This window comes from Corvus hawaiiensis, chromosome 3 (genome assembly GCF_020740725.1).
Source record: "Corvus hawaiiensis isolate bCorHaw1 chromosome 3, bCorHaw1.pri.cur, whole genome shotgun sequence".
Lineage (NCBI taxonomy): Eukaryota > Metazoa > Chordata > Aves > Passeriformes > Corvidae > Corvus > Corvus hawaiiensis.
In genome coordinates this window covers 95546708-95574487 of record NC_063215.1, presented here as the reverse complement: position 1 = coordinate 95574487, position 27780 = coordinate 95546708, and the positions used below count along the sequence as shown (strand labels likewise).

The window sequence follows — 27780 nt, the reverse complement described above, 5'->3', positions numbered from 1 at the left end:
AATTGTGTGGTTCCTAAGATTAAAAATTGACACTGCTGCATCTTTACTCTTTGAATCATTAATTTCATGTTCTTCTGAGAGAAGTTGAGACTCCATAATGCTGCAGCAAGTACATCATCTTCTCTGGTATATTCAGAGTTTTATATCCCATGTTCAGGATTAATAATAACCAAAGTGCTTCGTGTCATCAAGGCTTTATGCATCTCAGTGAAATGTAACACAAATGATTTAATATGCTGATGTAAATATATGCAAATAGTTTGCTTATGATCATAAAGTTCGGATGTATTCAGGCACATTTAATTTAGTGTTGCAAGTCAGAAAAAGTCAAAGTATGGAAAAACCAAATTTTACTGTCAGCTGAATCTCTTTCAGTCTTTCCCATCGAAGCAAGGATTTCAGTAAAGAATTTCTGGAAAACTCCATGGCAAATTACAGTGTTTCCTTAGTATGACTGAGCGTTCAAACAATATGTGGAAGCTGTTCTTTTAAAGAAGTGTATGTGTGTATTTACCTTTTCAAGAGGAATCTCAGGAATGTGTGTGTGTTGCTTCTTCACAGTACACAATATCAGCACCAAACAGCTGTAAAGTTTAATATGGAATCCATTCAATTTGATCATGGAGATACTAATAAAACTTCAGAAATAACACAAAACTTAGTTGACAATTGGATCTCTCTGCAAAGGTTGAGTACAGTGATAGCAGCTTCTAAGGAATGCTTTCAGGCTTATACTTAAAGCTTATAAGGCAATTAAAATTGTTCATAGTAATGAAGATACGGGGTCGTGTTTTGTTTTGAGGTATTTTATTTTCTTGAAGGTGTCTGGTAATGCTGGAGAGTCTTTCATAAGTTTGACAGCATAATAGAGCAGTGCCCAATTAATTGTGTGTGGGCACCATTGCTGGGACAAGCAGTGGTGGTAAAGAATCATGCAGTAAGGCTGTCATTCCTGTGCAAAGCATTCAGTGTCTTTTCTTTTCTCTTGTAGGAGCTTTTCCACCGCCCCAGGGTCAGACAAAGGCGATTTCTCGGGAGATGACCCTCAGTAACCTGTGGCTGGTTGCCATACAATCATTTGCATTTTTGTCAGGAGGGATGTGGTACTGCCTCTTTCAGTATTTGTACCATTGCCTATTTTAAAAGCGGAATGGGACCTGAGGACACAATGGGAATCCAGGCTCTTGCAAATGAGTATCATGTTGTATGTGCAAATGTGAATATTCAAGAGTAAAGGAAAATACTGGATGGACTTTTACCTCTCTTTGGGGGAATTTTAAACTCCACTAAAAGTGAAGATCAGTAACATAGTGACCTGATGATGTATTATTTTAAGAATTGTCTGTATTTTTAAAAATGTATACTCTCACCCACACTTAAGCAAATTCAGCATTTGGACAAAAGGTGCAATTGTACAACCACCGTAGAAGAATGTCTGTGACAAGAAAGCTTTGTCACCACAAGTATTTCTTGGCATTGTAGTTAGAGCTCAGAAAATTCAGCAACTTGTCTCTTCAGTAGTGTGTACAGCATTGGTGTGGTAGAGATTCCTCATTTGCACAACGTGTACTTTATTGCAGCTCATTGTGCTGGAGTCAGAGATCCTCGACAGAGCTGGTGGAGGTGTCTTTGTGGCTATGCAGTCAGCAGCTGTTGTACCAGACACATTGATCTAAACCAAACACCCAAATAAGATCCAGTGTCAGGTCTGTCCTGTGAGGAGCTGGTCCTCAAAAAGCATTGCAGCATCACAGTGTGATTAAAAGCTGTCCGCATGGGATGAATCAGCCCATCCCTGCTGTGGTCTTGCCATCAGCTCTCTGAGTTCTGTGGGCTACCAGCATCTCGTGTTATAGGGAAACTTGGAAAATACAAAGTCACTCGGTTAAAGTCCCTTTTTGTTCAGAATACAGCTCAACCCTCATCATCAGTTTCAAAAATGCACTTTTAAAGGTGAAAAAACAGTGAAGGAAAGACATAAAACTTAGGGAACAGAGGGAAGCTTTGTCACGCATTGGAGGGCACAGCAATTCTAGCTGTTTCTGAAGGTCTGCTGGTGCTGCTGGTGATTTTTAGCCACCTTTGTATTTTGTATACTGCAGTCCAACCAAGGTGACCTTGGAGTGGTTTATAGAGGCCTTTTTCTCCCCGCTAGTTGCAACAGTGCTAAATATACTTGTGGGAGAGTTTAAATAATTCAATGCCAACCATCTTAATGTTTTGCTAAAGAGTAATAGAAGAAAAACTAGTTTCGTAAAAAGAAAAAATAGGTGTAATTGCTATCATAAATCTGTAGGAAGATACTACTGAAAAAATAAGTATGGTAAATATTCTGAATAACTACATGGAGGGCAGTATTAATTAGCTCACCACTAAAATCCTACTGCTAGAATCTTACTGGAAGAAGGATGGGTAGAACTGAAGGGCAGATGGGAACAGAAGACACTTTCAGATGTGTAGTGCAGGATCCTTTTGAAAGGATGTCTGTGATGTACAGCCTTACTTCTGGCAGGTCTGGTTGGCATTGTGTTTATGTGATTATGCACAGATTTGTGAGAACTGTTCCTAAAATAAAACTAATCTCTCTAAATACAGGCAGGGTAGCCAGAACTTCAGATGTTGGCATACTGCCTTTGACAGAGTAATTTTGTTGAGAACAAAGTAAGCCCTCAGTAGTTTTGGCTCTGAGCTAGCAATATTGATTCCCCTTCTGTCTCCCTCTGCTGCTACATGAATCACAGGAGGTGGTGTGCAGAATACAAAACCTTGCCAGTGTTCCCGTTTGGGGGTGGGGGGGCAAAGAGCATACCAAAACATGAGGCAGTGCCAATTTCCATGGCTTTGTGGAAGAATACCTTGTCAAATATGCCATCCCTGCCCCCCCCCACATGCAGCAGTGGTTGCTCAGTGGGGATGGATGCAAAATGACACACCACAGTAAGGTCCCCTGAAGTGTGTGTTCCCTCCCTGACTCCACAAAACCACTGCAGGCTGGAGGCAAAGGACAGTGGTTGCCAATAGCTTTGTGTTTTAGGCAAGATGCTGTTCATAAATACCATCTCTGCACCTGAATCCTGGTGTAACCATTAAAAAGAGGTAGGTATGCCCTGATAGGGAGGGAGTCTGGGGAGTATTTGTTGTTCTACATTGCTCTTGCTAAAGTTCAGCTGATGGAATGAATGTATTTAATCTGTCATTGTACAGGGGGGTGGTGGGGCAGCCCAGCACTGTTATGTGTAAGTGGTTATTTCTGCTGCCCATGGGACTGACTCTAAAGACTGCAAAAGGCAGGTGGCAAGCTACTCACTGCTGTCCTCCCCCACGTAGTTTGATCAGAACCACAGAGATGCCCAGAGTACAGCTCATTTTATTTTGAGCTAGGACAGACTGGAGTGATGCAAAAAGGGAAGTTTATATAAGCAGATTGCACAGCAGTTACTCACATCAGGAGATTGTTCCTTATAGACCCTGTGAACTCCATGTAAGAGCATCTTGTTTTTTCAAATGCAGTATTTTTATTTTCTTTCCCCAGTGGGTTGCAGTCAATAGTGAGTGTTCACGTGCTGCCTCAAGAAACTAGCACTGCGCAGTGATGTTTCAGACAAGCGTTTGATTGATCTGGTCCTGTTCATTTTCACTTTGTTCCTCTGTAGTTCTTACTCTTGCGAGATGTTTGTTTCCAAGCGCTGGTTGTTGTTTCAGTAGGGTGAGGAAATGGTGTCAGGTGGCAGGCTTCCCCTCCTGCCTGTGCTGGAAAACGGGAAAAGCACCTGACACCGTGGCTCCTTATGGCCGAGTTGCTGTGGGTGACACCAGAACGAAACCATTGGAAAGCAGCTCTGAAGGACCCTCCCAGCATCATCCTGGATGCTGCTTCATGAAAGACAGTAAGTGAGAGAAAAGTTTTGCTATGAAGGGAAAAACGTACAATGGATACAGTATGTAGGAAATTCTGTGCTAAAAATACCGTGCTGCTCCAGACTGGAGCTTAGCAGGCGAGTCTTTAAAACATGAATTCCTGTCGGTTGCAGTTCAGTTCTACCTTCTGGCAGTTGGCTGCAGTTCTGGATGTAGTGGGCATTTTGCTTTGCTATCTATGGGTTGCCTTCTCTGGAGAGTTCAAAATGTATTTTGATTGTGATGTTAATGAACCATACAGTTGATCACAAATTAATATAACACTGAATTTATATGAGGGGAAAAATAATGGAAAAATGTGTAAAATGATCAAAAATGAAAAGCCCACAGAAAAAATTCTAACTGAAAGCTGTTGCACGCAGAAGTGAGAACAGAGCAATTTGTGTGCATTGCGAATAATAAGGATGGTTCTCTGCCAGGGTTGCCCACAAAACATCTCCACGTTCCTGTGTTTAATTGTTCATAAAGAAGTTGTTAGAGTTGAAGTTGTGTCAGTCCTCACGGTTTAGTTTTGCTGCTCTGTGAATCCCATGATGTGAAGAGCACATGCCCATCCATGCCAAGCAGTTTCTTCAGTGCCCTGGGGTGAGTGTGCCTTCATTTCGGTCTCACTTGGGTTCCACACGTGGTTCTGTTGAGTCTTGCAACCATGGTGTCTCTTCTTCTTCTTTTTTTCTTTCCTTTTTTTTTTTTTAAGTTGCTCTCAGCAGATGTTGAAAAGTGAATTTTCAGTTTACCTTGCTTTCCTGGACAATTAAAAGCTTCCCTCTCCCTCCTCCCCCAGCGTCACAAATAAGGTGCATCTTCTTGCAGTAAAAATAAAGCTATCACTGTGGTACTGTTCATTGTTCACTTGGTTTGCAGATGATGTAACTTTTTGTTGTGTGACACTGCCATAAAGTGCTGATAACTTTTCTCACCTGTTTGTACAAGATAATAACAGATACCGATCACTGTGTGTGACAGGATTCAACTGCTCCGCTTTGCCTTGACATAAATTTTGGGACCAAAGGTACTTAAAACTGGGATTTCCAAATCACAAGCCCAGGGTTGGATGCATTCTCTTGACAGTCAGCTGGAGATTCTGTGGTGATCTGATACAATCACACAAAAATAATTATACATCTGGGATTCTGTATTTTTTTGGAAATAATGGAGCCATATGAAATAAAGGGTTATTTTGCAAAATTGCATATTTGATAGTTTTTACACTTCTTTTAAAAAATACAGAGCAACAATGGGAAGAGCAAAATGGAAACCATACTCTGGTTTAAAATGTCTGCATACATTAGAAATGCTTCTGAGCAGCTCTGCTTTTTCTGTAAGAACTGTAAGCTGCCTGGCTGTGATAGAAGTCATTGAAAGGATTCTATGCATTTTAAAGTTAGACCTTTTACTTTATCATGAGATAATGACGTAATTATTCACTGAACAACTGTCCTATTAAAATGAGTGAGTTCCTTAAAATTACTCCACCATGATGCTCATATTGTATGATGAACAGGCTTTTTTTTATACCAGTTATCTTCACCTCAATTGTCTCCTTCCCTTCTCTGTTACCTGCATTTTTGTTTTGTGTGATAAAATGGATGTGGAAGCCTGGAGTGACTGTCAGTGGTTTTGCGAAGGGCTGGTCATGTTTGGAATTATTTTGCTGAATTCATTTCATTGGGTTTTTTTTATAAAATCTTTCCAGTAGCCAAGATGTTTTTCAGAAATGTAGACAGATACCAGAAGCAGCATTTCTCTTTTCCCTGGGCTTTTTTTTTTTCCCTGTGGCAAAAATGGAGTTGATTTTTTTTCCAAGACTGTTTCATGTGATTCTGATACTTAATAGATGAGAAGATTTTCTTTGATGGTTGTATTTATTGTGCTTATAACTAATGGATACACAACCTTTACTGTGCTTACCATAAACACAACAAATAGTAAAATAACACTTTGGTTCACTGTCCAGCTGCAGTGTTAATTTGTGATAGATTGTTTATTAGGAAGGACAGAGAGACAAATGTTTCAGTGCCAGAAGTGGTAAGGGGAGGAGTGGAGCAGTAGGGGGGAGAGGGGACAGCAGCTTCTGCAGCCCTCACTTGTTCCAGCACCCGCTGGAAGCTGTGCCGGTGCCTGGGCTGCAGAGTTTCTCTGCAAGTCACTGTAGCAATGAGTCTCCTTAAAGTTTCTGAGAGCATAGAGTGTGCCAAGAGCAGAACCTGAGCCCCCTTGACCCTGGTTTGCCTCCTAGAAGGACGTGACTCCAGCCTTGTTGGAAGCAAGGCTATCGTTGGTGTGACACCGCACAGTTTTAACGAGGGATCTGTTTTTAAGCAACTGCAGCTGGGCAGAGCAGCACCAGGTGGGACAGCCCCGCTCACTCTGCAGCCCTGGCAGCTCTCGCTGGCGATGGCTCTTGGCTCCTGTCACCTCTCATGTTCACTGCTGGGGCCCAGCTCTGCAACTCTTAACGAAGGGAAAAGGAACTCCTTGGAGCATCACGAGACATCTCGCACAATTTCCAAAGCAGCGCCATGGTTGTAGTGACGTCTACCTCTTTGTTTCCCTTCTGGGTTTTGTCTTGTTTTTCTGTGTGGTGTTTTTCTGTGAGGGGTGGGGGGAATTAGGGAGCAGGGGGGAAAACTTGAAATCTGAATATTAAGACACTGGTGGGGGATCCAGTGCTTAACCAGCCGTGTTGTCATATTGAAAAAGCCATTGTTTTTAATTCCTGCCTAGTATGAAATGTTTGTTTTAAAAAAAATCCTTCCTGCTGGAAAGAAAAATGTATTTTTAAAAAGAAAAAACATCCTTCTTGGCTATGTCAGCTGTATGAGTTGTGACCATATCATGACATGCTGATCAGATAAATAAATTTTTATCTCTCAGGACTGTACTGTATTTTTGCTGTTCTGGTAACTGTCAGCTTTTCTGAAAAGATGCTCTCCATTTTTAAATACCACTAATTTCAGCTGAAACAGCAAATAAAAAAGGTGTGTGAATGTCATGTGCTTACTCTGGTTTACAAAAAACCATTTTTGTCTCTATTTAACAAAAAAAAATTGTTCAAAAAAAGATACTAAAAAGCTACAGGTAAAAAACCAGGCACATGAGGGGGTCAGGTGTGTAATGTGCTGCAGTTACTTCCATCTCAAAGGTAAAGAAAAAGTATCTCCTGGGGGAGAAAAAAATAAGGTTTTCTTGTCAATACCTTTCTATAGCTAGAATCTGTTAGTACTTCCCATATATCCTTGGGCTCTCTGTGGCATAAGGAAGAAGTCTCTTGGGTTGGTTGTCCTTTCTAATGTTGGTCTGGTTTTGTACCAGGTTTGATGAACGCTTCTCCATGGGCTTGGAGAAGTGGTGCATCAGAAGTTTCAGAGCAGCTAGTACTGGGATTTGGTGCAGCTGAATAAAGGCTGCCAATAATTTTGCTTAAAAATAAATCATCGAGTTTGTTGTAAATGACATTATTGTATAAGTATTAAAGGCTGATAAGAACAGAAAAATGGTGGATTTATGTGGATTAAAGGTGGCAAGGAGCTCACTGGATGTTTATGTGAGGATTTTTAAGTTTACCTTGGGAAACTTAAAAGTTCCAAAAAAGTGGGTATTGTGAAAGGGATCAATAAGATCAAACTCTGGGTCTATACAAAGAATAAATAATAAGCTAACCTCAGTAGGGCTCTTCTGTGTGCCTTTGGGAAAAAGCAACACTGGTCTTGCTCAACAAAACTACAGGACTAAACCAGATGGCAAATGTAGCTGATTATAGTTGTTGACAGAATATAGTTGTTGCTTTTTTATAATCTCACTTGAGAACATCAAGGAGAAAAACTAAAAAATAAGTTTATACTGAATTACTTTTGAAGAGGAAATTTTTCATTTGCAGATGGCTAGTATAATTCTGCAAGTCTGTTCAACTGTGTACAGTATTTTCATAAATTATATGAAATAAACCACAATTTTTTTATTACCAGTTTGTTGTTAGTGAGGACAAGTTACTGAGCGGTCCAAATCACTTAGTGCAGTGTATGTTTGATACTGAGCAAAAGAAAGGTCATCTAGCCACAAGGAGTAGATGTCTCCCAGGAAGAGAAACTATCCCAGAACACAAGAGTTGAGAGATTCTGGTAACTGAGGGTTGCATTGGCATCTCCACTGTAAATAAATACATAGCAATAAATAAAAGGGCCGATTTGACCCTTTGAGCAGATAGACCACGGAGGAGCAGAGGGTAGTAGGATTTCCCTCTGCAGCATTAGTGAGACCATATATTGAATATTGGCTCAAAACAGCAAGGCAAGATGGAAGGGAAGAGTTTCTAATGCAGTGTTTCCTTCCCCACAGCCTCCTTGTCTCCAGGTGAGGCCTGGCTGGCTCTGAGCTGAAATGAATGCTGCCCAGTCCCTTAGTGAGGGTTTCTCCACCTCTGAGGGGTGGCTGGCTGCTGCTTCCAGCTCTTCCCTTTGGTGCAGCTGCCATGACTCTCCCAGCTCACTGGCTTCCTACACACTGGACCTTCTTTTGATGCTTTTGCCTCACAATCGTAGTTGGTTTTCATCTGCTCAGAAGCAGCAGACGCCATCACACAACATGGTAGAAGGTGAAATGCCGGATTCAGATGCACTGGCATTAAACACTCCTCCTGATTAACCTCTGTCTCACCCTCACCTACCATCCCTTTGGAGGGGATGGGACCAGTAGCACTGTGAAACCCACAGCCTGACAGTGCTTTCCCCCAGGGAGAAGCTGTTGGGTTTTCTACTCCCTCTGCGCTTTTGGAAACACTGAAGATGCTTTTGATACTGTTCTTGTTGTGTTCCCTCCTCTCTGCATTTCTTTTAGGCAGACACACTGGGTCTTCCTCATCAGCAAGGATTTGAAGGGGAGAAACCCAGAGCTGTTGGATAGGGACTGTCCTGCACCTCTGCCTTTAAGTGCACAAGATGTCAGGCATCCTGAAAGAGAAAACTCCCTTCATTGGATGAGACGGTAATTTTCCTGCACTGAAATGCCACACTTAGAATCTGTTAGAACAGAACTGATGGTTTGGTTTGCTTTTTGGTTTTGGGTTTGGTTTGGTTTGGGGTTTTTTTGCCACTACTCTGACTAAATAACTTTCTTGCAGCTGGCAAAACCAGTGGAACATTTTATGTGCAATGCTCTGCTCTGTTACACCATGGCTGAATGATTTACAGGACCTCACCTGACAAGCAATTTTAAGAGCCTTCAGAGCTGAACCTTGTATCCTATAACTAGGGTGGGATTGCTTTTCCAAGAAACTCCTAAGCCAAAACTAGTGACAAAAATAGGTGTAAATAATAATTAATATTTAGTAGAGTCTTAAAACTAAGCTCTGTTAATTGCCCACAGGCCTGCAGTAATATTTGCTGAAGCAGTTTTGCATAACTAGCACTGGATTAATTTCTGTCAAATAAATTTTCTCCCACTTCTGTTTATTCCAATATTAAGTGTTGATTCCACTGTCACTTAAGGTGGTAGCTAATGGGTTTTCTTACTCCAGCCATTCCTCTAGGGAAATACTCACAAGATGCTGTTTGATGTTCCATGTTTGCACCACAGCTGTTCCCTAAAGTTCAGAACAGTCAGCCAAGGATTTGCTAAGTTGGGCAGAAGCACCTGTAGGTGAGAACAGTCACCAAAAGTTGTGTCTAACACCTGCTCCTGGTGAGGCCCTTACCCAAGTCTCTCTGTTGTGCTGAGAGAAGGATCTAGGTCAAGATTGATTTTTAACATTAATCTTTGAATAAGCCTTACACACACAAAGTGAAGCTGTACCAACACAACCCCTAAAAGACCCCAGGCAGAGAGAGTTAAAGCTACAAAGTTAATCTGGAAAAACTTAGTTAAGAGAAAGAAGGAAGTCTTGTCTGCTTAGCTTATCCAAGGGTTAAGTAAAGTACGACTGTGTTATGTACAAGTACTCAGCAGGTGCTGTCAGTCATAGACTCCAGGCTGGAAAAAAAGGCTGAAGATGCAGCAGTTCCGTGCAATGAGCTGAGCTCAGGATGAGGAAGGGAAAGAAAGCCCCAGCTTGGGCATGTGTTCAGTTCTCCATCCCTTAAGTCTTGAAATCAGAGTTGTTGCCTTACATGTTTTATTACAGAGCGGAAATAGAAGTAGGTACTGTTTAGCCTAATTACAGAGGGAGGTTGTGACCTACATTATGCAGGTAACAAGACTAAATAATTCATGGGCTTTGGCCCAGAAGTCTGTGAAACTTAGATTAGCAGCTAGATGGCAAATTGCTTTTCTGTGCTTTTACCTTCTCAATGCAACATTCCTGTTTTCTGCTCCAGGCTTACACACCCTGATTCTGCAAGAAATAGCAATAAATACCATGCTAAATTTTCAGATTAATAATTTTCATCTGTGGAGTAACTATTGAAATGTCTTCCTTTCTTATGTAAACACAGATGATTGGGGCTGCATAGAGAATCAGGGCCCAGATATGTCTGAGCCATTATCCTCATACCCAGAATAGCCAGGACAAGTGCCTCAGGGAAAATTGTAAGGATCCCTGGAGTGGACAAGCGTCAAATAACCTTGCTATATATAGGAATTTTCTTCCTAACCCTTCCATTAGGAGTTGGCTTATGTCCTGGCCCACTGAAATTTACATCCCTGTTTCGTTTTAGTTTTCCTCCTCACTGTCAAGGCTTTGTTGGTTTTCTCTTTGGGGTTTTTTTGTTGACCTGATGATTTTTGAGCTTTGGAAGGTTAATGAATCCTGCAGGCCGTAGAGAAGCTCTGTCAGAAGTCCACTTACTTTCAGAAAAAGCTTCATTCTTTATAAATCTTCTGTGTTTTCATTGGTTCTTCCTTCCCTCTTGTGTTACGAGAGATTTTAAAAAAACCCAAGCCCTGATGTAGCTTTTTTCTTCTACCTTTCCTGCTTTTATATCCTCTGTCAGTCTACCACGACTGAGTATTTCTCTGAACTATTTAAATTTCTGTTCTCATTGTGGTAGATCCATCACCTGCATAGTTAAGTTCTTTCTGGATTTTTATTACAACATTCAGAGAATTGATTTTCCTATCAATAGAATTTATTTAAATACTTATCCATACAGCTTGATGGTGAGAGGATTAGATTTATTAATGGATTAGTGATTTCCTGACTCTGATGACACATATAAATCAAACAAAAATGAGTTAGCAGCTACAGAACAAAAATTTGCTGCCAACAGTTTTTAATTTCCTACACAAAAATACGCACATTTAATTTTATTGCATAGTGAAGAACACTAAAAGCATAAAACTGTTCCCTAAGGTAAAGTGAGAACAGGGAAGTTGCTCCCTTCATATTAATCTTTCTTTTAAAAGCATTAAAATGAGGTTAAGTTTAATAAGCTTGTGCTGGTATCTCCCTGAAATTTTTGAGATCCTAGGAGCTGTTACAAAAACCAACAAACTGCTAACCTGAACCAGAGCCACTGGTCAAGAGCTCTTTGGGGAACTGCCCTATCTCCTAAAGGATCTATGAAAAGTTGGCCCCTGATTTTTATTTGCGACTCTTTAATTTGTTATATGGAAATAAATACAAAATATTCAGTGAAACCAAAGGATGAGGATGTGGAGAAACTCCAAACAGCCATGAAAAAGGCTCCCGACCTTTATTTTCTGGTTTGCATTTCTCTCTGCAGCACTTTGTTGTGTAAGGAGATATTAGATATGCTGGGTATGGTAATGCAGGCAGCACAGCCAACCTGAGTGTATTAAGGGTAGAAATCACAAGGTCAGAAGTGCCCGTTGTACTAATTAGTGCAATCCTGACTAAGAACAGTTACATGACTTTATTTTTAATGAGCACAAGGATTATGGGAATTTAGATAGAACAATAATCTATTTTTATCTGGTATTTTGTGAGCTCAGAAGATGAATCAGGAGTAAGCTGCATAGTAAGACAGCCTAGAGCTGCAGCTAAATTATCAAAACTGCAGGAACAAAACATTCCTTACTTAGAGCACTGCATGGAAGTCTCCAGGTTAGGGCAATAACCCTTCCTTGGTATCAAAAATATGTGTTACAGTGACACGGTAAAGTACAAGTGTGGCACCCACTTCAAACATTAAGAGAGGTAAGACACGATTTTTTATTTCTTTTGTTAACACTTGCAAGTGTTTGCAAATCCAGAGGGAGAGAAAAAACATTTTGCCAGTGGTTAATTATACTTATTTCTTCTAATTACTGCATCATCTGCTATTGAAGGCTAAGAAGGCTAAAACTGTTAAAAGGGAAAAAAGTAACAGCAAAAAGGAGCTGTAGAAAACTGCAGCTTTTCAACAGATCAGTCTGTGTTATAATCTGACAAAAAGGGGACAAGCTTATTATTTTAACTTCACCAGGGATGCTTTGAAGACAGGTGGTGGCTGCAAGGAACGAGATGCCCCATCTGTAAATTGGTCAGTTAGCTGCCATTACTGCCTGTGGCACTGGGTCAGAGAATGCCCCAAGGCAGCACCACGCAGGAGTTCCACAGGCTGAAAGCAAACCAGAACAAACCAACAGTAAGACTGCTTTGCCTAAACATGGCAACTGAATAGGCATCAACTGAGAATCCACTTCTGGCTCTCTGTAATGACTCCTGTCGTGCTTGGGTTTTATTGATTTTTAATCATGATTCATATAAAAACAATCAAAAATTAATAATTACATAATTTTAAAACATTGTGCCTTCACAAATGGACTAAATGTTGTCAATCCAAAAGGCTTTATTTGAACACCCCTATCTTTCAGAATCAGGAAGCAGGATAGTACACAGACTTTCTTCCTGGAAAGAACATGGTATTTCAATTAAAAAAAAAAAAAAGAAAAAAAGACCCACCCCATATTTCTTTGAAATAGGAGCCTGTGCTCTTAGGTCACTGCTGTCTATATATGCCTCAAAGATGAAGCTGAGTGTCAATTACTCCAGGCCTGTTCCTGTCATGACAACTGTTACTTAGGGCTAAATTAAAAACCAAGCACTAAGGTGCATGCAGGAGCCTTGGGGAGGTGTTTCCATAAGGAATAGGAGTTGACTTACATGCTTATGTAAAATATATGTTCCCTGTATGAAAAGGCTCTGCACTGGGATTTGCTTACTCTCTTTCCTGTCTCGTGCACTGGCTGCTGGTACTTAAATCAAACATCAAAGGTGGTGTCTCCGTGCCAGGAAGACGTTTGCATTGCTGCAAAGCTGGAGGCAGACAAAATCAAATCAGTGGGAAAGTCAGAACAACTTTCTACACCTTGGGACATGGCAAAGGGGACACATGGCTTTTAAAGGATCATTAGATCAGAAAAGGATGGGGATAGAAAGCCAGCTTGTTTCCTCCACTGGGCTCTCTCTAAATGCAGCCTAGCCTGGAACCTGTAACCCATGCAGGTTAAGTGGGTAGGCACAGCATCTGCACTTTGTCAGCTTAACACCAGCCCTTGAAAGTCTTTGAGACTGGGTTCAGAAAAGTAAAGTGTGACTCTTTCTCCTGTCCTTACAAACCACAGTAAAACTTTTCACACTTTTCACCACTGCTTTTATCCCCACCTGAGCAAAGCCACACGTATTTTTAGGAAGACCAGATCTCATGAGGATACCATCTCCTTAGATAGGTAATTCAACAAACTGGCACTCTCTGGTAGGTCTCTGTATTCCCCCACATTTTCCAGAGAGCTGAAAAGATAACAAAGAAAAGGTAACGAAGTGCACCCCGCTATCCTACATGAGCTGGTTGAACCATTTGCAATACAAGCATTGCTGTGGACAGAATATTTTCTGGTGATTCATCTTAACTGGGAAAGTAGGGTGAGTTCTGGTATCCTGTAGGAATTAATATTAACAGTTGATAATTTAGGCTTTTTTTGATATTACCTTTTCAGATAGGACATAGAACAGGATTTTTCTTGTATCAGAATGTGGCATTAATGCCAACAAAACTTAACTTGGGTCTGATTTAAACTGTGCTGCTCTTAGTCAAGTAAATTCCCATGGTACTAAAAATCACTGGGTGATTTAACTTTTGGATTGCTATTTCATGTCCAGGATCCTGTTTTAGGTTGAAAACAAGTTTAAGAGCACCTGGAGAAACTAAAGTTTAATGTAAAGGATAAAATGAATGTTTCAGCTTGTACAAGGCTTTGGGCTGCTCAGTTTGTTTGTTCGTTCTTTGTAGTCCAAGGATTTGCCACAAACAATTGCACAGGCTGTCCTGTCTTGACCTTGGGCAAAGCCCACAGTTTCTTTAAGATGATAAATCTCTGCTGAACACATCCCAAATACAAAATCCTTCCAGAAATTATCTGCCACAACTAGAGAGAAATGCATTGTTTCTATCCAATTTCTACTTGAAGGTTGGAGAACATTTCTCAAAGAACATCTGGTAGGCACCAGCTGCATCTGCATTGCTCAGTGCCTTTTTGTCTGGTAGTGCAGCCTGACAGTGTTACCTTGCCTGCTGCATTCTGCAGAGGCTCAGCTACCTCAGTCCTTCAGGTCACTGAGTATCTTTCTTCCAACTTGCATCACCAGTGGAAGTTTCCAGTACTGAAATGTTACGAGTCCTTCATCCCCTCCAAAAGGCGATATATAAATAAGAGGATTATTACATCTGTGCTGAGATTTTTGGACCTGACTTGTTTGTTATATAAGATCTGTCAAACTGGTTGCTGTCCTCAGTTTTCTCTGATGGTGCAGCAGGTTACTAATCATGTTGCATTCCCCTGATCCCTGATAGGTATCTGGTATTTGATAAACTGACTATCAAACAGATTTACTAGGAAGACCTGGGCTTCTGGGGCATTGGCTTAGTGTTGGTACCACTTGCTGTGCTGTGCTGGCCCAAATAGGAATTTCTCAGGTCAAGATCTGTGGGATCATGAGCTTCTGCTCAAGCAGTGACTGAGAGATTTTACAATAAATGTTTCAGCTGAATAGCCAGTGAGATGCTGCTCTTTTATCAGCCTTACTTTCATCCTGCTCACCTGTTGTCCCAGAGCTGGGTAAGAACTCTGCTGACAACATTCCATCTGGATTTTTCGCTGAGTAATGACTCACACTTAAGCCTCAAATGAGGAGAAAGCTCACTTATCTCAGGACTGCACCCTAAAACACAGAAAATAAAGAGGCTGGAAGGTGCTTCTATTCAGCTGGGTCACAGACCTACAAGAAAGACTTAGGAAGATACTTAGAGATTGAAATCTGCTTTAACATTTAGACAAGAGTGCAAAGAAAAGGCAGTTAAGTGCATATGTGGCAAAATTAAGAAGATGAACAGCATTTACAGTGATGCATAAACATGACAAGAGGGATGCACTTAGTTTTTGCACTGTGCTAGAAAGTCTTTTCTTCCAGCTTTATAAAACATGAATTCTTATGTTTTTATTGGAGGGAGTGAATTACAAAGTAAATGCCTGAGGCTGCAGCTGGGCCAGCTGATTGCCTCACTGGAGTGAGATACCCTGTGGAAAAGAACTGCTCAAGCACAATCTCTCAAACCCAGTCACGTCTACATTGCTGGGTGCTGTTTAAAACACAACCTGCAATCAGTTCCTAGTGCTGCATGCAGTCCATGAAAACCGGCCTCTGGAGCTGCCTGCTCACAGCAGTGCCTCTCCTATCTGCAGTACTGGCTCTCCCAGGCTTCCCAAAGGGTGGGAGCACTGGGGGTCTTAATTCATGGTCGTTTCCTGATTTATTTGTGGCAGATGCAAAGCTTACTCCTACACTCCTCAGTTTCTCTACCAGTGGTGACCACTGCATTAAAAAGTGTAGGTGGGTGTTCTGCCTTCAGATGTTCCATCCAGATTGTGGCTTATTGGTTTGGACAGGCCCTGATTTCAGTCTGTGTGAACACACCAGGCCAAGGACCAAGGCAGCAGAGGGCTGACTAATAACGCTCATTAGATCTCACTGCACTGCTCCAGGAGGTTTCCAAACAGAGCTAGAGGAGGGGAAGGAAAGTTCAATGAAAAAACCAGACTTTAGGACAAGGGTCTGGTGAGCTCACCACTGAAGATGAAGTTATGGGACAAGTACTCAGTATTCATCCTGATGGGGGCTGGTTGTACATTCAGCAGCAATTACATGCCCCACCCTGCCCTCTTTTGAACTGTTCCTTGTTAGGAGACTCACTATTTTTATTACAAATTGTCTCTTCCTGCCTTTTATTCTTTTCTGATATAAGCACCTTACTTCTAGTTTGTTCTTTCCAAAAAGCTGAAGAATTACTTGGCTGAGGTAGTTATTTTGAATGTTAGACATAGGAAGCAGCTTTGTAGAAGTAATTATCACAGAATCATTAAGGCTGGAAAAAACCTCGTGTACTTGCATACAAGCTTGCCATGGTTTCGTTAATTGGCTCAGGCATGTGCAAGCGCACTTACTTAGCTTCCTCCTAGGTCTCCAAGTGCACCAGTTGTAGTGTTGCAAGCACTGCCATGAACTGGTGCTGCTGTGTAGCTCTGTGTGCAGGCCAATTTCTCCCTTTTCTCTCCTAAATCCATTGCTGCAGGAGTAGCAGCCTGAGTTCAGCGTTTTTACAATGGTGAAATAGCCTGTTCTGACAAACTGCATTGAGCTTTGAAAACAGATTGTATCGAGCTTTGAAAACAGATTAGCATAACCAAGCAGAGATGATCTTGTTCTTACTTTCAGGAAGAATGAGAACAATGCCTTAAGAAAGCCAGGCTACCTGCTCCTGGGATCCATTTCCATGGGGGTGTCTGCTCATCCCTCCAATGCAATGTGTTAACAGGAACATCGATCCCTCTGAGCATATGCCTCTCATCCTTGTTGATAAATACACACCAATAGATGCTGTGGGTGATGCATCATTATGTAATTGTGCTTGTGGTGCAGACACTGAACCTCCTGTGACATTACAGATCCTGTATTAAAGACAGAAGCAGCTTTAGCCTAAGCATTATTGCTGATGTGAACTGACCTAAACACGAGCAGATGCACTGCTACTACATGCAATGTTAGGCAACTGTGACATTAATAATTTTCAATTTTAAAACTGTCTTGTTTAATTTGTTCATAGACAAAACCAAATATTTGGGTTCTAAAGATTTGTAGATTAACATCTATGGTGTATAGAGTTGGTATTAGATAACTGTAAGATGTACATTAAGAAACATATTTTGACCTTGACTACTCAGACTTTGATTATTCAACCCTTCCAGTTATTATAAAAGGGGTCAGGTCCTCTTGTGCCTACTAATTAAAATTAAAAGCTAAAATGTTCTAAATTTGTCTGAAACCTCAAAACAAATTTAGTATACCAGCAGAGAGAAAAGATTCAAAATGTGGGAAGGGGGGAGGGAGAAGAAAATGAATGTCCCAATTCATCAGAATGCTACTGATTTTGACACTGAAATGTTGGAGGCCATTTAAATATTTTAAGCAACACATGAAGCCTTGTGGTCACTACTGGACTGGCATTGGAAAAGCATTGGAAGACATTCCCCTCTGGCCTACCAAGTCACTTTGCCTCCCTGTGCTTTTGTGTTCTACACTGAATAGCACTGACAAAAACCTTATGACCACCCAAACCAAAGCTAGCTATTTTCCGCCAGCACAATATGCTGAATTAGCTTGTGTGGGATCAAACAGACACCAGATTCTGTGATTCTGTCTCAAGTGAACTACAGAGGTTAGGTAATAGGTCAGCATTTCCCACTGGACGTGACCAACATGACTTTCACCTCAGAAAGCCAGGACTAACAACCCCATTTCAAATGAGGTTTAAATTGGGGTCCTGCACCTTGTGGTATGTCTTCTAAGCTTCCTCTTTTCTTCTGGATGTCCCATGCAACCACAAACTGTGTCCTCAGATCATCTAGTCACAGAGACCTTATTTTCAGTCAAAATTACAACTGATCTTACTTTGATTATCACTCCAGTACACCAGCACTATTAAAACAATGAATATTAGAGGACATTGCTATTTTTCAGAGGCAATTGAATCACAGACAGCAGCAATCTTCATCTGAATTTTTCATCTAAAAAATGAAACCTTTCATGGAGCTGACTAAGATGTCTGTGTGAGCCAGCAGGAGACAGGATTGATGGATATCACAGGGACTGTGCAGAAGTCAGTGATCTGAACCACTGCGAAGCACAGAGCACATGGTCACACCCTTACTGAAGGCACTGAGTTAAAGCTGTCAGTTTAGAGCTGTGCAGGCCAGCACGTCTTAAACAGAAGAATTCAGAGCCAGCTCTTGTTAATTAGGAGTCATGTAATTATGTAGTATGTTTTTCCATTAAAGACATTAGGGAAGGCCTCTTGGGAAAACAACTGTATTTTACTGGACTGAATAAGAAAAGATACTATCTCCTCATACAGTCTTGGCTAAGTCATATCCATGATATATCAGTTTTCCTGGGTGCTCCTGTTAGCTTGGGTAAAACCACGTTCAAATAAAAAACTGAGCTTACCTACGACCTTGCTAGTGCTAGTGCTGTAAGCACAAATGCATGACACTATAATTCTCCTAACAGAGTAAGATGTATTAAAATAACTGTTTGGACTGTCTGCAGTTAGCCAGGCCAAAGAACAGGCTGCTGCTTCTCCTATTACCTACATGTCTTTCATCAGCCTATGACTTAATGGAATACTGATCTTAAGGCCAAAAAGCTAAATTAAATTTTTAAAAGGACAACTTTATAATTAGGCTCAATACCTTATATTTTCTAGGCATTAGAAATGTAGTTTATCCATATATGACATTTTTCCTTATGAAATTTTAGACAAAATTACAGTCTCTATTCATCATACTAGCAATTTTCAATAAAATATAAGAATTATCCCCAAACCAAGAGGTTTGAAAATCTATAATGATTATATTAAGATACAAGATTGTTAAATGCTTATCTAGAACATGAAAAAGGATTTAACCCTGTCATGACAACATAGGGAAACTATCTTTAAAACATGAAAATGCCCTAAGCTAATTGTATTGCACTTTATTGCCATAAAACAGAGGGTTGTCTGGGAGTCTTGATATTGCATTTCCATCTCACACATGAGGGGTGGGAGAAACATCCCCAGTTTCCTAAAAAGAGAAGATTTTTGTGGTTGATTCATCTGTTGTTACTCTGCACCACATATTTCAGGCCTATTGGTCATCCTCAGCTTCATTTAAATCCTGCAAGTGTGATCCTAAAAGGGCTTTTTACTGAAAAAATAATAGCTACCCAGAGGGCAGACTCCCCAGATTACTGACACCCATGTGAGAAAAAAAGTAGGCAGAATATGGGCATTTTATTTAACCTGGCCAGCTGGCCAGTCTGTGATGGCTGTGGTGACTGCAGCGTGTGCTCTCCATACCCAGTGGGTGTTGCAGGGAACATTCAGCTGCACTGCTATTAAGGGAGGAGGAAGCAGAGTTCAGGAGACAAAGAACTCAAATCTGTAGGAATCCAGCATTCCCTGCCTCTGTCACTCACAGAACAGCTCGAGAGGATTTATCTTCTACGCTTCTTTGAGGAATAATTCCTGGCTCATGCAATAAATTACTACAGGATAAATGTATGAGAATATTAATAATGAAAGCATCTTGCTCTTCTATGCTACAGCTCATCAAAAGATCAAAATCTTGATCATTACCTGTCTCCTGAGAAGCTGGTATCAGAGCTCATTTCATTCCAGAGAAGCAGAAGTGACACACAGCCCCTGTGCCTGACTTGCCCATGGCCACACAGGAAACCAACAGGGAGGGTTTCAGTAAAATCAAACTGCCCCACTTTTATCAGCAGCATGTGGGATAACTGATGTTCCTGTTGTCTATGTTTAAAGCAAAGGAAGGACTTACTTGACTGTGTTCTGGTTGAGTCTACTGAAATACTTGCTACCTGGAACTGGCAAACATTGTTCATTAGATTAGACCGAGTAGGCGGTGTTGTTATTCTCATAGAAGATACATTTACAGAACTGTCCTGGAATCATCTTGTTTCCTGAAGCTTTCCCAGTGTCATAATGATGAAACTGATAAAAATCATTAAACTGATTGCTATACATATCTGTTTATGATAGTTGCTGTGATACAGGGCTAGTTACTAAAATAAGCCTACACCAGCTATGCAGACTGAAGTCAGAGATGAGGCTCCTACATACTTGAATGGAGCCAAGACTTTGTGTTAATACCTTAGAACATTAAGTTCTGATTTTACAAATCGAGCTGCTGAGACATTAAAAGTTAAGGAAATTTCTTTCATCAGCTGGATAGGAACCTGTCCGTGCTTGCAATGCCTGTCCTCACACATCTTGGCATTTTTGCCATGTTTGGGTTTCTTCAGTGACCAACTCCAGCATCTGTCTTTAGCCTGGCTCTCCACAGGAAGGGCACAAACTCATTATGTCCAGCAGGTTGGGATCAAGGAGAGGCCATGTCCGAGTCACTGGCAGTGAGCCTGGAGCAGCTCTGTGCCGTGCTTCTGTGGGTAAGTGCTACAGGCCAGGTGGAATGCAGCTCTCTGCTGAGCAGGGATATCTGGCATGGCAGGAGCCAAGCTCCCACAAGGCATGTTGAAATCACATTTCATTTGAGAAAGGGGAAGAGAAGTCCAAGGGAAGTGGTTTTGAGTGCTGCATAAAGAGACTAATGATCAGTTCTCTTCACCCTATGCCATTCATTATTTCAGGACTTTGCCCTTGTCCTCAGGGTTGCAAGACCTAAATTACAATGTGTGTATTAAAACATCAAATCACTGCAGATAGGGAGAGAATCCACTCTGATATTGTGTAGTGATTGTAGCCAGTAGTGTCCGTTTTTATAACTGTATTGAGCTCAGTGTTATTCATTAACTTATACCTGTGTTAGAAAGAAAGGAACTGCACATATTTTAAATTTAACCTGCACTGCTTTTTCTAGTCATGTACACAGAATGCAACCTTCCACTGCCAGTTTCTTTTGGGTATTTTAATTAGAAAGAGAGCCAGAAGGAAAATAATAAGCATTTTTGCCTAAGATATTCTATGGTTTTAGCAAGGTGTTGGACCACGTGAGCTCCAAAAATTCATTCCAACCAAAATTAGTTTATGATTCTAGGCCTGACTCCTTTTTAGAAAGAATTGCCACTTCCTGTGGACCTATGTGTGTTACGTACTTTGAAGCCCCCTTGCTGATGGGGCTGTTTTCTATCTCCAAGCTACAGCTGCTGTATCCAAAGAAGCCAAGTCCAAAGTTGCTGCTGTGCCTGGACATCAGGGTGTATGTGTGTGCATTGTATATGGGGTTGTCTGCTCCTCAGAGATTCCTTGTAACACCAAAACTTGGGGGGTATGTGTGAAATGAGGACAGGATGACAATGTTCATAGCAGAAATACCTCACAGTAATAGTTGTCAACTCCATTACTGTCAAATTAATTCTGAATTGCTGCTCATCATACTCTGTTTAGCTCAAGGGAAGTGAAATGGTGGCTGTGCCTCTGTGACAGAAATGAGAGTAGCTCAGCCCTCTGAGGAGCCTTGCAGAGTGGCAAAGGAAATGTCAAATATCATTTGGTCAAAGAGCATTTTTAAAGTCCTCCAAGGAATAGTCCTTGCTCTATACAATTTATCTCCAAGATATATGAAACAGAGGGAGCTCTTCATTTAGGAAGTATCAGCTTTCAGACAAAGCTGGGGACGTTTGGAGTTGAGGCTACGTTTGGACTGAGACAATGTAATTTGATTTTACAGGCCAAATCTGCACCTCCAAACAGCTAAACTTCTTGCTTGAGAGCAGCAAAGAACAGTAGATGGAACAACAGACTGAAATTCAGCATTAGCAGGCTCAGTTTCTAGTCCAGCAATTAACTTGGCATGTGACACCAGGCAGGTCCGTGGCATTATCAGCACTCCTCCTCTAATCTGGCTCAGTATGAATCAGTGCAGCAGACCTTCTTGTCCAAACCAACTACCTCAATATTTGAACTCTTAGGCAATATCTCAACATGTTTACACACTCTGGTAAGTGAGATTGCATGGCAATGAGCATTAAGGATCTGAATAAATGAAAGATTAACTATTTGGATGCCTAGTTAGAATTTAAATCCCCAAGAAGTGTATTTCTACATTTGTAGTGCATGTGCTCTGTCTAGAGAAAGGAAAAGATAAGGAAAGGCTGAAAACAAGGGAAACTGATCCCTCAGTAGACCTTAATAATTCCTTAGATGCTTTTCTGTAGAGTTGCTGTTTCATTTAATTTTTTTCTTCCTTCCCTCACAAGAAAAGATCTATAGGAGCTTTTCTTGAATCTCCAAGCTTACCAAATTGAAATTTTGTGGAAACACATTGAGGGAGACACTGGGAACATGCAATGCAAGTCTGTCTCTGTGAGCCAGGCAGAGGTCTTGAGAAAGAAGCTGAGGGTGCTGAGGGAGTTGAATGTGACGGTCTTGTCTAGAAAGCACAACACAGCTACCAGACCTATACATAAATACCAGAATGATCTTAGATGTATGGAGTGTGAGATAACGACCAGGCCTTCTGATCTATAATGTTACTGATGAGAATGCCATTGGTACAGACAGAATTAAATGTTTAAGAGTTGTATACTTAGGGTGATCACACAAAACCTGGATTATTTTCTGGGGTCAAGCAACTGCTGTTGTTGCTTAGGGCTTCACAGATGACTGGTTGTTCTCCATCTTGCAAAGTGACCTTAAAATTTCAGTCAAAAAGGAACGTATAAATTGTGATGACAGTCTGCACTAATTACTCTGTTTGCATGCAAGTATTTTGCTATCTATGCATTCTATGTGCCAGGCTAACAAGAGTGCAAGATGCCAGCAGGTGCTGGTGAAAAAGCAGGTGTAACTGGTGGGGTAATCTCAAGGAGAGAACAACCCCTGTTGCAAACTTCTCTGGCAGGGACTTTACAGACTCGGCAGATTTTGCCCTCTCCCTTGCTTTCTTCCCTGGGCTCACAGCGGTGGCCGTGTGGCTCCCTGTGGCCAGAGGGAGAATTGCTTTTCCTGAGCAATCCCAGTGAAGATTTTATTTGTGGGGTCACTTTGACATAATTCTGGGAGGTGGCATTGTAACTTTTGACTTTTAAATGCTTCAGTCTTATCCATATAAAGCTTTGGAGCATGACTAATTAATACAATAATCACCTCTCACAGAGAACACATTAACTCCCCGAACTCTCAAGACCTACAGGACCAGAGAGAACGCTGGAAGTCACTGAGAAACTGAATTAGCAGATTCTCAGGATGGCAGCCAGTAAGGGACTTCATGCACTCATGTGTGCTGAGGGATGAGCACCATGCCCCAGGGACCCAGGCAAAGCTGCTGTCTTCACTGGGATTACACCATGTGGGTACTTCCCTGAGGACAAAAGCGAATAAGCTCCAGAGAGCTCTGGAGCCCTGTATTTATTCAAACTAATATTCTGTGAATCAAACGATCTACTTAACTAAACATGCATTTGACCACAAAAATTTTATATTATTTTTAGCTGGCATTGCAGACCTACATCAGAGTTGCATCTTTTTCTCACTCTGCATCTATCTTCTACAAAATTCCCCTATCTCTTCTGCTTTAATTCATCAGTGATCTGTGTGGTTGCTCTTGAATTTTGATTCTCAGAGCTTGTTATGCCTCTTCATCCTTTTTAACGATGAGATAAGCTTCTAACAGACAGATAGAAGTAATCAGGGTGTTTGAAACGAGCCGTACACAACAATACAAGTAATGTTTTCTTTCTGGTTTTAAGTAGAAAAAGAGAGGGCGATTACAGATCAGTGTGATCCATAAATTCTTTCCAATCTGTATTTTTACTACAGATTTCCAGGCTTCAAGGCAAATTCAAGATGATCCTGAGATCACCAAAATAGAAGCAAAATAGAAGCTCCGATTCTGAGCTTCAGCCCCTCCAAAACTGAATGAGGTATCACAGAAATCAGATTTCACATTCAGAAAGAGAAATTCTCCATGGATTTGTTTGTCACATAGCACAATAATTGTTATCACCCTAATTTTGCAGACTTGTGGCCTGTGGACTGCCTGAGGTGTCAGCAGCCATTACCCTAAACTGTCTCATTTATACTGTAGCTATTCACAATGTATTGCCCTATTGTGTAGCATCACTGTAACATTTTGTCCCTTTCTCTCTTTCCAGAAGGATGGTAGCACTGTGGAAGAAAAAAAACCATAATCAAAAGCTGCCCAGACAGTTGTGTAACAGCTGATAGGTAGCTGCAGTTGCTGATGAGTATTTTGGAGGTGGCAGACAGCAAGGGCAATGAAGAATTACTGCCAGCATTTAAAGGGACTCTGCCAGGCCACAAAATAATCCTGATAAAAGAAATACTTATCAATTTTTCCACAGTTCCCATCAAGCTGACTTTTGATGGAGTGCCAGTCATGTATCACTGCAGACTGCAGAAGGGGCCTACTGTGGAGTTTGTTTGACACAGGAGGAAGATCTGCGGTGTCCTTTAGGAAAAGCCTTGGCAAGCACCATGAGACCAAAACCATCAGCAAGTGGTTGTTCATACCCCAGAGTGCTGCTGGCTCAAGGCACAGCCAGCCAGACCAGAACTGCTTTTCACGGTTCCCAGTCATCCTTAGAAGTGGGTTTGGAATGCGGTGTAACAATCAGGTATGATTCTGACATAATGCTCTCTCAAACATTAAGCCCTGAATGACAAGGACTGGTGTTGGTTTAGGATGCTGTGTTAGGAGCTCATCCTTACTCAAAATTCAAAGTCATTCCTGATGCATTCAGCTTCTTTAGGCAGTCCTGCTCATTTCATAGGTGCCCTTGCTTTGTTTGAGGGTCCACTCCATGCACAGACAATTGAAGCACAGCCATAACCTGTAACTGAGTTCTGTTCCTATTGGGCATTTCCTTAAGCATTCTGAGGTGCCTCTAATTTCTGATAGTGTAGTCCAGCTTTTCCAGGAAAGCCTGACAAAAGAGATCCAGATAAAAATATAGAACTACCCTCTATTGCAGTACCTTTTTTACCCCCTATGGGCTGTCATAGAACTGAGAGCAAACAATCCAACTGACAGGTAATTCCCCTGGAAAGTCCTGAGTACAGATCTTCCATGCAGCAGGTTCTCCCTCTGGTCCCAGATATTTCCAGGTAGCTTTTTACATTTTCTGTTGCTGGATTTGTTGAGTGCCAAAATAACTCCCCTTTGAACACCATAGGAACAGCTTCAGTGACCTGGAAAATCACAATCTGTTTCTTCCCTTCCACTTGGAAGACTAGCCTTGAACTTCCCGTGCTGCCACCAGCAGCTGAGTCTCAGTATTGGCAAGTTGTGATAGGCACCATGAGTCACAGTGCTGTGACCTTAGTGCTGAGCCTGCCTGGTGCCTATGGCTACACAGAAACTGCGAAAGTTCCCCCATCTCTGATCATAGGGGTCCTTAGCTCGCTCACTGAAGCATTCTGAGCCCGGTTTCCCAGTCCCAGCCTCACACCTCTCCTCTGCAGTGAGGGTAATGCATGTCCAGTCAGCACATCAGTGTGGGCTCTGAGAGGATAAATCAGGCTGTGGGATCAGGATGGCATTCAGGATCATGGGTAAAGTACAGAAAAGGCAAATATATTCCCTGTGAGTATTGGAGAATCCTTCAGTAAAGGGCTGTGCTAGTTTTAAGAAATGGCCCAACTGGTTCCCATTGAAGGCAAACTTTTGGTTGCATAAGAAATAAATAGCTGTATATATACATGTATATACACATACACGTTTGTTTTGAAGTACCCTTCTCAAGGTATTTCTGTATGAACAAAATGTGAAGCAAAGAACAAGATTTCGTAAGTATACTGGCAATAGTATATCCTGCAATAGCTGGCTCCCTGCTTTCTCCTATTAACCTGAATGTATTGTGTCTGTCTTTTCCATAATAAGTTCCACTCAGAAGCTGCTGCTGCCTAGGCAAGAGGTCGTACTGATGTCACTAAGTGTCTTCCTGGAAGCCTCCTACAGAAATAAAGCTTAAAAACTGCGAGAGAAGAAAGTAAGGTGGCCACCTGGCTCTTTAAATACTTATGCCTTACCACAGTGTTTGTTGATTGTTTCAAATGAGGACAGCTGAAAATATTTAAACATATTTGAGCATGAAAGCAAAATTTGCTAAAATGTATCTGTCAAGTGTAAATGTTCTAGAGACATAGATGGGCCCTGCCTTACAGAATGGATATGGTGAGGCAGTGAGTTCCTTAAAGATTTATCTTCAGCCAAGTTATTTGCCTTCTGTTATTTCCATTGACGACGGTGTCTCTACAAGCCTCACTGCCCACCTCTTGCTTGATTGTAAAGTTTAAGCCAGAAAGAAATATGCTGCCATCTGTCTTAACTTTCTGATGAGAAAATTTCACCCTGCTAATACAGATAAAACTTCAGTTAAAGTTTATCTTTCAAAAAAAACCACTGTCCTGATTTATGAACATAAAAAAATCAGAGAATGTCCACTCATCTAAGTTGTCTGCTCCTAAATTTATTTGTTCAGTTAAAAATCTGTGCATTCTCCTCTAATTCGCCTGATTTCATCTTCCAAAAATCAGTTCATGTTGCACCTTTCTCCATCAGTCTAGAGAGCTTGTAAGTACCAGGCATTTTCTCCACATGAAAGCACTTATTCACTGTAATCACCTTACTGTAATATCAGTAGGACTGGATTTCAGTTTGGTTTGAGAATAAAACACCACAGATTGATAAAACGTACTTCAGGAAGCAGTGGAGCTAGTGAAGTTCGTATTCCTGAGGATTTGTATCTCATAGTTAAATTCTCTGGTGTCTCAAGGGCACACAATAATCAAAGGTTTTCCCAGCAGTGAACCCATCCATCATCATCATCATCATCATCCATGTGGACTCTGGTATAATAATACAGTTGAGCACTTTGGGATGTTTCTTCTCTCTCTGCTGAGTTATTTTTTTGGAATTTGTAGGAGGACAAGAGACATAGAGACCAAGAGAAATATATAGGTGATATGATCAGTTAAGTTATATTTCCATAGGGAACCAGACCAAAAAAATAAAATCAGTTTATACAAAGAAAACACCAGCTTTTAAACCTTTGCAGTGAAAAACACCACTCCAGCTGCTTCCATTTGAACTGTCTTGTTTTCAAAACCTATTTTTGTTATTGTCATCAGGAAACCCGCACAAGATCCTCACTAAGGCTATGGGTGTTACACTTGTACAGCAGCTCCAAAATTCAAATCTTCCCTGTTGAAAATCAGGCAGCCAGCTTCTTTTAATTTGAGCTCAGGGACACCAGGGAGTTCTGCACCATATGGTACCAGAATATTTGCCTTCTGCAAAAAATTTCTGTCTCCCCATCCTCTGCTACAACCACATGGCCTTTTTTTCCTGATGTTCAGTTGCATCAGATATAACTTGTATTCTTGGCTTTAGAATTTATTCAGCCCTCAAAGCAAAGGATTGTTATGGGGTTTCTGTGTATTTTTACAAGGAGCTATAGGAGATCACGCACTTGCATTGTCAAGAGTACAACAGTGACAGGTGTCTCCTGTTAAAACCCTGCTACAACTGTTTATGGACCTTGCTCCATGGAAAATACTGTCTCTACCCCATCTATCTCACACACCGGTCACCTTTAACATTGCAAAATCTGACCATGAGGTATTGCAATTTGAGATCAGTCTGGTATGAAAACCCATTCCTTCAGTATCTGCTACCAAAACCCACACCTGAAATAGGTATTCTACTTGTAATAGATAAGCACTGTTTTCCCTTCTCCTTTTGCTACTAAGTAAGCAAAATGTAGTACTGATGAAAACTAAACTCTGCCATTGTCCAAATGGAATAGGAATAGAGGTCACACTGTGTCACTGCTGGCAGTCATTTTTTTAAAAATGTATGATCAGTTCTTGGGCTGAGAGACAGCAGCCA

General features: G+C 41.2%; 1 protein-coding gene and 1 long non-coding RNA gene across 3 annotated transcripts in view; both read left to right on the top strand.

Moving 5' to 3' along the window:
* The window catches only part of LPGAT1 (lysophosphatidylglycerol acyltransferase 1), a 61598-nt gene extending 54677 nt beyond the window's left edge, over nt 1–6921 (top strand). The window contains exon 8 of one of the 2 annotated variants that reach the window (XM_048297218.1): nt 992–6921. In XM_048297218.1, the coding sequence (XP_048153175.1) occupies nt 992–1143 (152 nt within the window). In that variant the 3' untranslated portion in view covers nt 1144–6921. The remainder of the gene's footprint in view (nt 1–991) is intronic. The other variant, XM_048297219.1, reaches the window with a different exon arrangement.
* A 4960-nt stretch (nt 6922–11881) lies between these two features.
* LOC125323527 lies at nt 11882–26933 on the top strand. The gene is made up of 3 exons (XR_007202545.1): nt 11882–12010; nt 24233–24505; nt 25771–26933. It is a non-coding gene; the product is annotated as an uncharacterized LOC125323527 (long non-coding RNA).
* Nucleotides 26934–27780: the final 847 nt, after the last annotated feature.